General features: G+C 38.7%; 1 protein-coding gene across 2 annotated transcripts in view; it reads left to right on the top strand.

The window, feature by feature from the left end:
• ODF2L (outer dense fiber of sperm tails 2 like) overlaps nucleotides 1–13,571 on the top strand; it is a 2,421,058-nt gene that overhangs the window by 1,120,281 nt on the left and 1,287,206 nt on the right. For both annotated transcript variants that reach the window (XM_044086028.1, XM_044086027.1), the window contains one exon: nucleotides 326–435. In XM_044086028.1, the coding sequence (XP_043941963.1) occupies nucleotides 326–435 (110 nt within the window). The remainder of the gene's footprint in view (nucleotides 1–325; nucleotides 436–13,571) is intronic.

The following is a 13,571-nucleotide window of genomic DNA, read 5'->3' as shown; positions in this document are numbered from 1 at the left end:
ACCAATTAGTCCTTAAGTCTTATTTATTGCTATTTTAAACAAATATATTTGTATTTTACTTTAATAATTTATGCAGTTGGTTATGTCCCATTTTTTCTGTGAACATAGGCTTGTCCAGTCAGGTTACAAGTTATCTTAGGAAAAGAGTAAATGAAAGGAAATACCATTGTGATTATGACTAAATAATCCTTCTGAAAATGTATGTGGACAGAGAGTACATGATTGCAAGTTTGGTCTCATTTTTGCAGAATGTCATGTTAAAATATTAACAGCAAATTTTAAAAAGGAAATGCTTCTGTCTGTGTTGTATTTTCTATTTATATAGGAGGCCAAAATCACAGAGACGCTTTACGAAGCTGAGACTTCTAAGAAACATCACAGTGAAGTTGCAGATGAAACCTCCAGTTTGAAAACCTTGATTATGACTTTGAAAACGTAAGTATGAGTGTTTTTCAGATATGTGAATGTTTTATAAGCTAAAGTTAATGAGATGCAGGTTAAGTCCTATAATGATGGCAGAAAAAATGCACCCTATTCTTTTTCATTTTTACATTTTCTATTGATACTACTTATGCGTTAATATGTCTTGTTAGTTTTACTGTAAATTTCCAGAATGTCTTTTTTTGTGCTACCATGCAGTGTCTGCGTGCACGTAGAATTTATAGTAGATCAGCCAGGATACAGGGTTGCACTTAAACTTAAAGGTACTAATTTAAAACTTGACAGGCACATTATAAATGTATGGTATTATCAGAAATGGGACCTCTATTGCAGAATAGTGATATAAAATAAGCAGCCCCTCAGGACTTCCTCGGTTCTTTTTCATAATTACCATGCACGTGCCATATTCTCATGGTTATGTCCTTGGTACGTAACTCATTTTGATGAATAACCTTGGCTTTCCTTCTGCTTCATCTTGATGGAGATTAACAGTCAGGTGAAGTCTTATTTGTCTGGGAGTCCTTTTTGCAGATGCCAGTCTAATATAGCTGGAGTATATAATTTGTTTGTAATATGAGAAGAAAAGGGTAATGGGCGCTTTTTGTTGTGTGTGTTATTTTTTTCATGTTATTTTCTGTCTAGTGAAACATTAATTTAATGTTGTCAAATTTTCATTCGTACCTCAGTCAGTGACTCCATATCTGATCTTCGGATCTGACTTGGCTGTTACTTTAGCTTGTGGTCACCAAAAAGCTGTTGAGCTGCTCCCTTACTCATAATGCACCAATCCCTAGCATACCCCAGATCTTATTTGCCACTTTTGCCATTAGACGTGGTCGCCATGAGCTCTGGAACATTTGGTTATAAAGATAAGTGTTTTGCAATTTTCTACGTTTCTATAATCATTTATCATTTTTTCTCTACTAAAATCCTCCCTTTTCTTATACTGTATGTAGTCTTTTTTTTTTTTACCATAGTTCGTATTTGTTGTAGTTATATTTCTTTACTTTTTATACTTTCTAGTGTAATTCTTTGTACCATCATTAGTACTTATTTTCCTTTTCCCACTAGTTAACAAAAAAAAAAAAAAAAAGGACTTTCCTTTTTATTCTTATTCATTTGTTTAATCTAATGAGTTAAGATGTCAGAAAAAAGGCCCTTCTGGCTTTAAGAAGTGCCAAAAGTGTGGGCACAAGTTGTCCCTGTCCAATGCTCATTCTTCATGTGCTTATTGTTTGGGCCCGGACGATCTCCAGGTAGCCTGTCCTATCTGTAAAAAACTTTAATCCATGTGCTGTTGTGGATAGGAAAAGTAAACTTATTTTAAAAGGGTTAGTCCCTACATCCTTCTCTGAGGCTGTTCCTCGGCTCAACCCCCCCAAATCAAAATCAAAGGAGCCTTCCACTAAGTCTTCTAGACCTTTCCGGATCCTTGACTTCCTTGTCCTCAGAGGCGCCAAAGAAGAGACATAAATTGGATCAAAAGGCTGTTACTGTTCTACTGGTGTTGGATCCAGCAAATGCCTCCTCGGATCCAAGCCCTTTACCCAGAATCAGATATTCACCCAGTATAGATCCAGTACCTTCCAGAGTACCTTCTCCTTTTACAGAATGTCGGCAGTCTAAGTCCCCATCCCTGGCTTCCTCTCATTCTTCCAGCTGTCTGATTGAAACTGATATGTACAGAATGATGAGATTTCTCTCTTTGCAGATACAGATAGGAGTTCTTCCAGCTCCTAACCCTTCAGGTCAGGAAGTCCTAGTTTGCACTACTGCACCATTCTTGACTTCTTCTCTGATACATCTATCCATTTCAGAGCCCCTGGATCCAAGTCTGCTGGGACACTATGGATCAGATCAGAAGATACTTGTATCTTTGACTTCAACTCTCATGATGTCTTTGAGTGCACCAGCGCTGATGGTTTCAGAGTCAGATGATTCTCAGAGACGTAGCTTCCCTGTCGGAGCCAAGATATTAGAGTTGACTCCAAAGTTATCTGAGCCGTCTCTGCCCCTCGGAGCCTTGGCACTGGACAGCTTGGCTCCTACCTCCACCTCTGGCAGAATGCCTTTGGGGCATATGTGGATGATGGAGTGGAAGTGTGGCTTCTCAGCTCCATTGGCTTTTTCTCCCTTCTGCATTTGAGGTGGTGGAAAGAGTTTTCTCTGATTCAGCAGGACAAATGGCCCTACCCCCTTGGATCTTCCCTCTGGATCCCATGTGCCTCTGTGCCTTGAACCTCAACATTTTATACCACAGGGACAGCCAGCACAAAGTCTCCAGGTTAGCCAGCAGGGTATCACCATCTCTTCTGATACTTCACTGGAGCATCCCATCGAAGAAGTCCATAAGAAGAGAAAGTGCAAGAGGAGGCACTTGGATTCCCCTCAGGAATCCATAACCGAGGATACTGACCTCGATGAAGGAGGGAAGGGTCCCCCAAGATTTAGCAGATGGGTGGTTGGTTGGTCTATAGACCGCCCTTCCACAGAGGAATCTGTGTCCCTGGAGGTGTTTAGGTCTGACCCATCTACCTGCTGGGTAACTCCACCCAATGATGAGCTCATTGACTTCATCTCTAGGCAGTTGTGGAAGGAGCCTGACAAAGTTGAACTAATCCCCAAAAGCCTGGATCAGATTCTGACACCACCTAAAGGAAGGGAGGTTTGGAGCGAGAGCGTGCCTGTAGATGCTATTGTCATGACGGCGGCCACCAAGAAGGAACTTGTGGAGCAGAGTTCCTCTGTCCATCACCCTAACAAGGAGTCCAGGGCTTTGGACAGGTCTCTGACGTATGTCTATTTTTCAGCAACCTTCACCCTTAGATTGCTGAACTACCTGGCATATTTTACTAGACTACAAAGGGACTTGATAAAGGAACTGTCAAACTCCCTTTCTGGGACCACTACTGCTGAGACTTAAATGTCTGTGGCTTCACAGTTTACGACTCTACAATCTGTTTCTCATTTGTCCATGGGGCATATCTTTCTAGAACTGAGGGCACCTCAAGGGGAGTAGGTTCAGACATTTCCCTTAGGAGGCATGCTTGGATGCACTTGTGCAAGTTTGCTGAGCCTTTCAAGTCCTCTTTCATCAGTGCCTCCTTTGACGGAACCTCCTTATTCAACCCAAAATGAAGGACTCTTTTTCCAGGTGTGAAAAAGATGGAAAGACCTTCTCTGCTGTGGGAGTATGTTTTTCAACCCCCCTCAAAGGACCTTCTCCAGGAATCAATGACGAGGATGAAAAAATGTGGTTCAAAAAAATCCAAGGGTCCTTTCCAAGATGCATGTGGAGGTAGTTCCCCCAGAGACAGAAGACAGAACTCAAATGGAAGACACCACCTATGCTGTAAAGGAGGCACGCAAAAGCAAGGGTATAGAGCCTCTTTCTCTGAAGGACCCTACCAGCTGTCTTGAAATGAGGCCTGGTTGTACCCCTTTGTATGTAATCGTGGGTCATTTATAAGTTCATAAATTAGTACCAGGCTGACTGCCCTTGTGAGCCATTCCAAGCCTCGTCAATTACCCCATGTAAGAATCAAACCCAGCACATTGTGCCTATAAGGTGCAACACCTTAACTGCTATGCCAACCTCCTACCCACTGCACCAGAGAGCCTGGCTAGACATCATAAAAGTTTTGTGGGTGCAGAGGATTATTTCCAGAGGTTATATAATTCCCTTTTCCCTTCCACCTGCATCTTTGTGCAAGTTTCCCAATGTTCCTCCCAGTCAGAGGAAAGCAGCAGCACTAGAAATATGAAAACGTCTAGAAAAGGAGGGAGCAATCCATGAAGTCCAACCAGAACTTATAGAATCCGGAATTTACTCAAGGTTCTTCTTTTTAGTGCCAAAGATAACAGGAGACTGGAGACCAGTTTTGGATCTCAGCAACTTGAACAAGTGAATTCCACACACAGAGTTTCTGATGGTCACAGTTCAGTCCATTCTGCCCTTTTTGTGCAAGGACAACTCCATGTGCTGAATAGACCTTCAGGATGCGTAATATCATATAAAAATGAACAGACAATCTAGAAAGTATTTATGTTTCTGGCTGGTTACCAGTCATTACCTGTTCAAAGCACTGCCTTTTGGCCTCACCACAGCCCCTAGGGTATTCACCAAATTCATGGCAGTCATAGCAGCTCACTTCAGACTGCGGGAATTCTGAGTGTTTCCGTAACTGGATGACTGACTCATTGCCATCTTGACCAGGTGTCAGCTGATAAGAGCATGAGATCAAGTATTCCAGACTTGATCCCATCTGGGGGTAACCATAAATGATAAGAAATCTCAGAACCATCTCAAACAATGGAATTCATAGGAGCAATTTTCAGCATGGTATCAGTGACAGCTTCTCTTCCTCTCTCAAGAGTACAAACACTCAGATTCCAGGTCAGAAATGTACTTCACAGTACCACATCTCAGCCCGATTGATTCTACAAGCCTTGGGATCAATGTCAGCAGTTAAAGTCCTAGTTCTTTTAACAAGATTTTACATGAGAATTCTTCAGTGGATGTTAGCAACACAGTGGTCTATTCTTCATCAACACATCAGCCCAAATAAGAATAGCTCATATATAAAAGAGATGCTTTTGGTGGTGGATTCAGTCAGATCAAGTTCTACAAGGCTGTCCTTTCATTTTCCTTCAGCCCAAGGCCATAGTGGCCACGGATGCATCCCAGATTGGGCATGGGGAGATACTTCCTGGGCAAAACTGTCCAAAGCACTTGGTCCCCTGAAGAGGCCAACACGCATATCAATGTCCCGGAAATGAGAGCAGTGTTCTTAGCATTGCAGGCCTTCCAAGACGCTCTCCTTTTTGGGACAGACAATATGCCAGTAATTTGGCACATCAGCAAACAAGGAGGAGCCAGATCTTACCCCTTGTGTTGAGAAGTCCTCAGAATGTGGCAATGGGCAATTTCATCTGACCATTTTCTGATAGCAACACACATTCCAGCATGATAACAGACTAATTGAACAGGTGCATTGTACTACCTTGCGAGTGGTCTTGTAACAGGAAGGTGGCAGAAATTATTTTTTTCCAGTGGGGCCGGCCTTTCTGAGATCTCTTTGCATCTTCCCTGAAGAATAAGTGCAGCAACTTCTTTGCCCTAATCCTCCCACCAAGGGTATCACCGAGAGATGTTGTACTACACAATTGGGATGGTCTCATCTATGCATGTCCCCCAACTCCCTTGATCCCAAAATTTCTGCAGAAAGCTTTCTGGTTGAAGAGCAAAGTCATCCTCATTGCACCTTACTGGCCGAACAAACAAAGTCATTCTCATTTCACCTTACTGGCCTCAATAGATTTGGTTCCCATTTCTTTGGCCTCATCTAATTTACCCACCTTGGATACTGAATCCTATTCCAGACCAACTGTTTCACCTGACAGGCTTGATTCACCTGGGTATCTCAAACCTAAAGCTGACAGTGTGGTTTCTCTACTTCCTTTAATAGTCGGACAACCCATGCTATAGTCCCCTGTCCATCATATACTTTTATCTTCCCATAAAACTTCTACAAGATAACTTTATAGAAGTAAATGGAAAAGGTTTGTTTTTTGTGCACTTCAGATACTTACTGATCCCTTTTCAGGCCCTGTACAAAGTGCCCTTGAGTTTTTGGCAACAGTTTTCAACAGGAGAGCTAAGTCCTCAACTATTAGAGTTCAGTTAACAGCTGTCTCTAATTTTCACATTGGATTTGAGAACTCCACCCTGTCTTCATCTAAACTTTGCAAGACCTTCTTGAGAGCTACCTTTCTTTTGATACCTCCTTATAAAGATCCAAATCCCCCCATTGAACTTAAATTTGGTACTGCAGGCCTTGATTCATTCTCCATTTGAACCAGCAGCAAAATGTGATCTTAGTTTCTGACCTGGAAGACTATCTTTCTGGTGGCTTTCACCTCTGCTAGAAGAATTTCAGAACTTCAAGCATTGTCTTCTAAACCTCCCTACTTGATTTTTCACACGAATAGAGACCAATTACAAACCAAGCCTTCTTTCCTTCTTAAGGTGGTGTCAGAATTTACCACCAACCAGTCAATTAATCTGCCAGTTTTCTTTCCAAAATTTGCAAACAGAGGTGACTATATGTTACAGTTATTGGATGTTCACAGATAATTACATTTTTACTTGTATAGAACAAAAGAAATTAGGAAGACAGGTCAATTATTTGTCTCCTTTGCAGATTTCATCTGGCTAGTCTACAGTATGTTGGGTCTGTCCTTATCAAAACCTTTAAGAGCTTATTCAACTAGTTCCATGGCTACTACTTCAATGTTTCTGTCTAGGGCTTCCATGGTTGACATGTGTGGCTGTAACTTGGGCTAATCCTCATACCTTTCTTGCTCATTACAAACTGGATCTGGTCTCATGGGGAAGAGCAGCCTTTGTCTTAATTGTGCTCAGGAATATCCTTCCTTAGAGTCCCCCCAGGATATTGGGTAGCTAGGAACTCTATCCCAACTGTTGAGGAATGAATGAAAATTGACAACATCAGATAAAGAAGTTATGTACTTAAATTTTCTATCTGTGTTGTCCATTTTCATTCTTCCTCAACTCCCTTCCCACCAACCCCAAACCTTTTTCGTAATTGATTTCTGGAGGAATGAAAACTTATGAGGACACCACTATTCCTTATGTTGCACTCCAGATAATGACATCTGCCATCAGGAATATTATGATATTATGATGATATTTCTTACATTATGTCTGTCAGCAAACAAGATCTGAGGTATGTTAGGTGTTGGTGCATTATAGGTAAGGGAGGAGCTCGAGATCTATTTAGTAGCCACGAGCTAAAATAATGGCTGAGTCAGATCCGAACCCAACTGTTGAGGAAGAATGAAAATGGACAACACAGATGGAATGTTATGGTGAGTGCATAACTTTTTCTCCTTCTCTTTGGAAAAAAATCTTCATAAATCCCCTTCAAAAAGGAGGAACCTCATTTGCTATAACCAGTTTCAAGCCTATTGCCATATTATCCTATTTGTTAAAACTTCTGGAGAAAAACATTCACAAACTACTACTTTAACACATTTTCAGGAAAAGTTCCTAACCTGCACACAGCAGGGTTTTAGATCTGCCTTTACCTCTATTAAGACCTTGTTAACCTTCACAGATTTTATTAACAAAGCCTTTGTATTTCTTGATCTCACTAAGGTTTTGATCTAGTCTCTCACCAAAAACTTCTTGGTCAACTGCCATCCCTAGGGCTGTCACATTCCACACTACTATGGTTTAACAACTACTTAGTCAACAGATACCAGTTTGTTAAATGGCTTTTCACCTTTTCTCCCTTTCTTTCTTCTGTCAGTAATGGCATGCTACATGGATACGTTCTCAGCCTTGTGCTCTTCAATATATTTACTAAAATGCTACATAAATCCTCTGAGGAAGTGTCTTCCATGCAGTACGCTTAAGATTCTACCATAATATGTGCTTCAGATAATCTTCTACATCTACAAAGAATTACTCAAGAAGCCTTTAACTGTGTTGAAAGTTGGCTACAGGATAATCACCTGCTACTAACACCCCCCCCCCAAAAAAAACTAAATTACTTCTCTTTTTTTTCAAAATTGTTTTTTTCATAAAAAAAAAAAAAAACTTTAAAATGTCTTCCTTAAATAATATCATGATTGAAGTTACCTCGTATACAAAACAACATGGCATGACAGTTGATGACAATCTTAAATTAAATCTACATATCCACAACAGCATCAAGAAAACCAATCAAAAACTATGTACCCTTTGTTATGATGTGAAGTACTGCCAGTTATGCCAGAAGTAATGCTGTAGACATGTAACATATGCCAGCACAGCTAGCTAGAATTTAGTAAGAAAATGTTATGCTTGAATATCAAACTGATTTGTACTGATGCTTGTGTTGAAAATGTATTTGTAAAGTGGCTTGTGTTAAAAACGTATTAACAGTGTGTCCTGCTGGACAGAGGAAAAAATATACATGTATTATTGTAACTGTTGAAATGTATATATATTTTGACTGAGGATATTGGAAGAGAAGAGGTTAAACACAGTCCAGCTGCCGCTAACTTTGAAAAATGTTCGGAAATTAAATTACTGGGCCTAGGCCTTAAAGATGTTATCTCACAGTTTTGAATGAAGCCAGAGATGCAATGTCTGTAAGAGGTATGGTTTGTTATTATTTGCAGGAAGAGCAGAAGCATTAAAATTATTTTACAGCTTCCAGATAATGCAATAAAGTTTAGCAGAGCTCACGATATGTATTGTAACACATATGTGCTAATTCCTGGCAGCTTCTAGTTGTGGGGGTAGTGTGGGAAACAGAGTCAGATTACCAGATGTGATGTCATTCGGTAAGCCAGCATGGAAATTATATTTTGATATTAGACAGACATGTTTCTCAGTCACTCAGCAGTCTGTTTTTGGAACCTGACAAGGAAAGACCGCTCATCTGCTTCATCTTGGCTTTCTCTAGTAAGTAACCAGGGAATAATAATTCTTTAGCTCAGTCAGGAAAGTATAGTGAGACTAGTTAAGTATTGTTTTTTTTTTTTTTTGTTACTGTGTGAGCCTGTCCACCTGAGGTATTTTTAATATTTCCTGTGATTGACACATTGGTGTTTAATGTAAATGGGTATTTAGTATTTTCATGTTCCTTTATTGTTTATTATTAAACATATTTAAAATTTTCAGTGTGACTGGTCCTTTAGAGAATATTTTAACCTTTGAGAGTACTCGTATCTATTCAGTGAGACTGTGGCCACTCCTGAAAGCCTTACTGCATTGGCCAAACACTTTTATTTGTATTAATATTAATTTCAGTCAGTATAATTGGGTACCCTTGCAAGAGCCTTAGAATAGCTGGCTTTGGAGTGTCTGCTGGTGGTGTAACTATAGTGTGGGCAGAAGTGGGCATAGCTAGTAAATCTATGCCTTCCCAAGATGTGTGTGTGTGTGTGTGTGTGTGTGTGTGTGTGTGTGTGTGTGTGTGTGTGTGTGTGTGTGTGTGTGTGTGTGTGTGTGTGTGTTAAAATCAAATCTCAAAGAGTGTGTTAGTCAGCTACTTGGAGCAGGGGCACGAAGAACAAGTTCCACAGAGAGGGTGTTGGAGGACTTGGCTTGGACACTCAGCAGAAGAATCAACCCTACATCTGTGCTAGTGAGAAGTCTTATTGGGGAACTAGAGAGAGAGAGAGGACCCATCCCCCAGACTGACTGTGTTTCCTTTGTTTCCTTTGTTCTTAACCAGATCCACTACCGTTTATCACTAAAAACACTTAACTGGCTCTAACTTTCTCACCACCCATCCTATACACAGTTCATCTTAACACACAAAATCATTTATACCCCATACTCCAAAATTATCTACAAAACTGTCCCATTTGGTCAAATGATAAACTGCTTACCATCTACAAACCACAAAGGGCTGCTGGGATTAGTCTCTATTCCAGTAATGTAGATAGAACTTGGAATAAAATTCCTATCTCAATCAAGTCTATCTCACATCTTCATCTTTTTAAACCTTTGCTAAAAGACTTCCTAACTGCCTCCTAGCTCCTCTTGTCGGACATAGCTATTCCTAATATCCTTAATTCACCTTCTTGTACCTTCTTATACAGCACTGAATCACTTAAACTGCTTGTCCCCATCTAATGCTTCGTTTCACCTTATGTAGTGCATTAACTACTATACATACTTCTAATTTAGCACAACCAAATTTCCATTCCATCGCTACTTCTCTATTAACACTTAAACTTGCTTATCCCCTCTAATACCTCACTGTTATGTATTTTTTAAATTACCCCTACCTTATTGCAAGGGAATTAAAAAGCATGTTAAAGTGAATGTATGTTCTTTTTATTTTCTGTAATTCTAATTCTGTGTTTACAATGTATTTCAGTATGCTCGTAATTGCAGCCTTGGGATGAAATTCCTTTCCTGTTATTGTAACAGACAGCAAAGCAGCTGGTGTATGTCATCCTGTTTTTTTTAAGACAAATTTTATACTGCTTGGAGATAATATGAAAATGTCAGAGGGGCCTAGCCATACATTAGCCTAATGAAGCTTACTCAGCATTGTCTAAAACATGACTGTATTCAGCTTTCCTTAGTTAGTGAAAGAACAAAATGTTCATATACGTGTACTTTTTTCGCATGAACAGCAAGAGTAATTGTAAGATTCTGATTTGTTAGTTGTATCATACCATGTGTACCTCATACAAGACCTAATGTTTTTCAGGTATAAAAAGGGTTGTCTTTGCAATATTTCTCTGGGATCATGTTAGAAAATATTTGGTCCCCTTTATGAGTTGTGATTTGGAAAAAGTATTATTTGTATAGCCAGAAATGTCTGTTGATGCTTGCAGTATTATTTATTTTAACATATTCAATATAATGCTTATATATTAATGTTTGTAAACATCAATAGAAATTCTGTTATACTGACTACTATGCTGTGTATTCACTTAAACTGCATTATAAAATGTGTTGCTGTAAATATTGATTGCTTTAAATTGTTACATTGGTGCTTTTCTCCCCAGTCCTTTACTGAAAAAGGGCACCTGTTCTCAATCTGAATTTCCCAGAAAACAAATGTCAGTAGCTAAATAACTAAATAAAAGTAGATGTAAAGTTCTAGAGCCAGAGAAATTAGATCAGTAATCATGCAAATTGCTAAAGAAATAGAATAGCAGATCTTTTAACCCAATGTTTTCACTTACATGGTATTTGATATTGAGTGACTCTTAAGACTCGCATTTACTCCAGAAATGTTGTCTCTCATATCTGTCTATCTGAGGTGTATATATATATATATATATATATATATATATATATATATATATATATATATATATATATATATATATACACATACATACATATATATGTATATATAGCTATAGATACATATATATATATATATATATATATATATATATAGATATATATATATATATATATATATATATATATATATATATATATATATATATATATATATATATATATATATATATAGACTATATATATAAACACCATAACAATTACCACACAAACATTGAACACACATACAACACATCTGGCAACAGTGTGTGTATCAAAAAAAAAAATCTAAAAAACAAAAAGGGCCGCCTCCCTCTGCCCCCCGCGCCTCCTAATTCCCTCTAATTTAATATTCTGACACTACACAGTGAGGAAAAGGGAATTTCTCCTTACCTGCACTGTAGTCCAATCTACGAAACAGGCACACATACACGGAAGCGCTTTTCGATGTTAAGCTCTTTTGTGTATCTGTAATCGATGTTTTGTGATTCGGGCATATGCTAGTAGAGCATGTGTCCGGATCCCATACATATATATATATATATATATATATATATATATATATATATATATATATAGAGAGAGAGAGAACTAGATTTGAAACATCTTGGGGTAAATAGAAATATATAGGTGAATAGAAATATATAGGTAGATAGATAAAACCATCTTGGAAAGATCTCGTCAGCTCAGGTTTTACAGGAAAACGGTGCGTAAATATAGGAAGACTAAAAACTTGTCATCTTTGTTCTGATGTGCATGGGGTGGGGCTCACAGTTTCTAAGCAAATCATTTCTAAGTGGCTTACTAACACCATCATTCTTTGCCATCATGAGGCTAATCACAGAGTTGGAAATGGTGCTTTCAGAAGCTATTTTACTAGAAGTGCATTGGCTTCTAGTGTTTCTTCAGAAATGTCCCTATTATGGATATCTGCAGTGTGGCTACTTGGTCATTATGTCAATGGTTCACACCTTCATCAAGCATCCTGATTACAAGAGGTGGGGCACTTTTGACATTTTGATGTTACAAGTTTCAGTCTTTTAACTGTCCTGTAAGTCAAGTCTCCTGGGAGGTTTAATTCACACCGTTTGGAATGCTTTCCAAAATATGCAAAATATGGGTGGGAGGCTGGTATAATGGTTAAGGTGTTTGCCTTACAGATACAAGGTGCAAGGTTTGATTCTCACATGGGATGCTTGGCTAGGCTTAAAATGGCCCACAAGTGCAGTTAGCCTAGTACTAATCTATGAACATCTGTATACCTAGTGCAAATGGTGCACACAGTAAGATAACTCAGATATGTGTTCAACATGATGCTTGGTCTGTAAACAAACCTTCTGAAGTGGGGGCTTAATAACCACCCAATATCACCTTTTGTCTGTACAGCTTCCTCATCATTTGTGGATAGATTTTCCAATGTGTCATATAGCTATATATTTAGATACCCTTGTATGTTGGCTTTTTCATTCATGTCTTGCAGGATGTGATAACTTAGTGAAGGGGCTTGAAATGTGAGGCACAAGAACTGGGAATACTCTTCTAGCATGACACATAGTAAGTGCATCATGCCTTGATGTAGTAGGCATGCATAATTGTGAGCATGGGAATATAAGTGAACCATTTTGTGAAGATGGAGATTGCATAAGAGGAAGTACAAGGCCTCCTTGCAGCTTGTTGAGCATAGATATTTCTTTTTCTTGGGCATAGAACATACTAAATATTTTAGACTGGAACTCAAAGAACAAGACTGCTTTTTTTGAGTCTGGATGTTTTAATTGTCAGTGATCCTTATAAGTTTTAAAACTGTTTTCTTGCTACTGCAGGAAATACAGTTCTTTTTACAAGGTGGACCTTATAATCATCAGAGATTACATTTAGCAATAATATTTTGGGATTCTTATTGACTAGGCAAATCCACTTTGACTGAATGCGAATTTGGTGAAAAATGTGCTGAAACTGCTTTTGGCAAACTTGCAGGTAATTTTATTTTTTAACAGAGAGAGCGAGCAATCACTCCTGCACCCCTCCCAAGACACCACTCATACTACTTGCCGAATATATGTGTGTGTGTGTGTCTGTGTGTGTGTGTGTGTGTGTGTGTATATATATATATATATATATATATGTATATTTTTAATGTACCCCCTTTGAATAATCAAATATCCAAAACGCCAAATGGAAGACAAAAAGGCTGAGATGAGAATCACAAAAAAGAAAATGTCAAACCGCTTAAGTATTCCCAGGGCAAGTAAACACTTGCCTAGCAATGCAGTAAAACACACCGCACTAACTAAAAAAAAATATT

The sequence above is a fragment of the Protopterus annectens genome, chromosome 10.part0 (genome assembly GCF_019279795.1).
Source record: "Protopterus annectens isolate FY-2018-M chromosome 10.part0, PAN1.0, whole genome shotgun sequence".
NCBI lineage: Eukaryota > Metazoa > Chordata > Ceratodontiformes > Protopteridae > Protopterus > Protopterus annectens.
The sequence above is the reverse complement of the archived record's forward strand: the minus strand, read 5'-3'. Positions and strand labels throughout refer to the sequence as shown.